Source organism: Phytophthora parasitica, assembly GCF_000247585.1.
Source record: "Phytophthora parasitica INRA-310 unplaced genomic scaffold supercont2.238, whole genome shotgun sequence".
Taxonomy (NCBI): Eukaryota; Oomycota; class Peronosporomycetes; order Peronosporales; family Peronosporaceae; genus Phytophthora; species Phytophthora nicotianae.
Genome location: NW_008649224.1, coordinates 4,545 through 6,393, shown reverse-complemented (window position 1 = coordinate 6,393; position 1,849 = coordinate 4,545). Strand labels below are relative to the sequence as shown.

Genomic DNA, 1,849 nt, shown 5'->3' with positions numbered 1-1,849 from the left:
AACGGAGCCAAAGACGCGTCCAGTGGAAACAACAGCATCGACGAGTTCTCGTGGGCTTCTCACAAGGCGAAAATCGCTCGAGATATCTCCTGTGGTCTTCAATATCTTCACAGTCTCAAGCCTATAGTAGTGCACCGCGACTTGAAGTCAAAGAACGTGTTGATTGGCGACAAGTACGAAGCTAAGCTCAGTGACTTTGGCGTCAGTCGAATGCGACGTGGTGACGAGACCATGACAAGTGGCGTGGGCACGGCGTACTGGATTGCGCCCGAGGTGTTGGCTGGGCACAAGTACTCTGAGAAGGCAGACATTTACTCGCTGGGTGTTGTGTTGGCTGAGTTAGACACTGGAGAATTGCCATTCTTCGACGCACGCACATCAGACGGAGACAAGATGGAGGCGATTCATATTCTGAGTCTTGTGGTAAGTGGCGAGTTACAACCGAGCTTTACGCTTGACTGTCCTGAAGACGTCCGTAAATTGGCACTGGTCTGTTTGAATCCGAATCCAGACAGTCGACCATCCGCCAAAATGGTCCTGGATGAGCTCAACCGACTGCTGGAAGGGTGACCACTCAGGAGATTTTCTACAATTGTGGACAAGACGATGGCAAGCGGCTACGATGTCAACTACGCTGCGCTGGGACTCACGTTGGAGCGATTCGAGGCGTTCAAGACCGTGTTTTCTTCACTAGATAAGGCTCACACTGGGGCCATCTCCACGAGGCAACTGGACGCGCTTTGTTTCCAGTTAGGCGAGACTCTCGACGAAGAGGAACTGGCAGTCGCTGCTGCGAGTCTCGCAGACCCGAAAACAGGCCTCATCCACTTCAATACCTTCCTGCCATGGTGGATCAGCGAATAAATTATACTCCTACACAATATTCAAGAGGCAAAGATTTTTTTTCAATTGTTTTTTATTCTATTTGGTTCTTTTCGGTGAGGATGCAGGGGCTGTAGCGAGAGCTTGGGCGACAGCCTTGCGGATGCTCAACGCACGGGTGATCAGTTCACGCCGCTTAGTACGCGAGTGCAGTAGCAGATTGCGCTCATGTAAACGTCGTAGTCTTTCAGGAGCTTCGGTTAGGTCGGGATTCCCGCTTAGATCGATGACTCGTAGGTTGGGCAGAGCATCGGTCGTTGTTGGGTCGATCGTTTGAAGTCGATTGTCCGCTAGTAGAAGCACTTGCAGCTTACACAGTCCAGCTCCGACCGGCAGTTTCTCGTCCTCGCTGTCAAGTTTGATCTTCTCAATGAAATTCCCTCTCGCGTCCAGCTCTTCTAGAGCCTCCAGTCTTTCAAACGTTGCAACGGGGAGCTCACGGATGCGGTTGTGCGCAACGTTAAGACGCTGAAGGCTACGCAAAGCCCCGATCGAAGCTGCAGACAACTCTTCAAGTGCATTTTCACATGCATTCAGAGAGACGAGCTGCGGGAATGCTCGAGCCAAACCTTCCGGTAACGAATGCAACGCGTTCCGGCGAATGTTCAGTTCCCGAAGACGTGGGAATTTACTGCTTAGCTCCTCGAGAGTTGGGAATTCAGTCAACTGTAGACCTGACAATTCCAGTGTTAAGCCGTTAGACTGCGCGAGACTTGCAGCATACCGCTGCTCTAAGGCAGCGACACGAGCTGATAGAACTTCTTGCTGGTCTTCCTGTTGCTCCATTATATGATGTGATCAATAGCGAAGATGCTGCGCATGTGGTTCCTGTATTTATAGGGAGACTACAGTGTTTTTTTGGAAACGTACAAGCTTAAACGAGCTGTGCTGCTTCTCGCACTCTACTTGCTCAACGTATCCAAGAGTGCGATACAGCTGCTGAGCGCCTTCCATTGCGCCAATAGTC

At 51.1% G+C, this 1,849-nt stretch overlaps 3 protein-coding genes across 3 annotated transcripts; 2 read left to right on the top strand and 1 right to left on the bottom strand.

Moving 5' to 3' along the window:
- Nucleotides 1-231: 231 nt before the first annotated feature.
- Nucleotides 232-570, top strand: PPTG_19959 (hypothetical protein; the record flags this gene model as incomplete). Its single annotated transcript, XM_008918593.1, has 1 exon — nucleotides 232-570. The coding sequence occupies one exon, from the start codon at nucleotides 232-234 to the stop codon at nucleotides 568-570; it is 339 nt and encodes a 112-aa protein (XP_008916841.1).
- A 36-nt stretch (nucleotides 571-606) lies between these two features.
- PPTG_19958 (hypothetical protein) lies at nucleotides 607-864 on the top strand (the record flags this gene model as incomplete). Its single annotated transcript, XM_008918592.1, has 1 exon — nucleotides 607-864. One exon carries the CDS (start codon nucleotides 607-609, stop codon nucleotides 862-864), a length of 258 nt encoding a protein of 85 aa, XP_008916840.1.
- A 57-nt stretch (nucleotides 865-921) lies between these two features.
- Nucleotides 922-1,668, bottom strand: PPTG_19957 (hypothetical protein; the record flags this gene model as incomplete). Its single annotated transcript, XM_008918591.1, has 1 exon — nucleotides 922-1,668. One exon carries the CDS (start codon nucleotides 1,666-1,668, stop codon nucleotides 922-924), a length of 747 nt encoding a protein of 248 aa, XP_008916839.1.
- Between the last annotated feature and the right edge of the window lie 181 nt (nucleotides 1,669-1,849).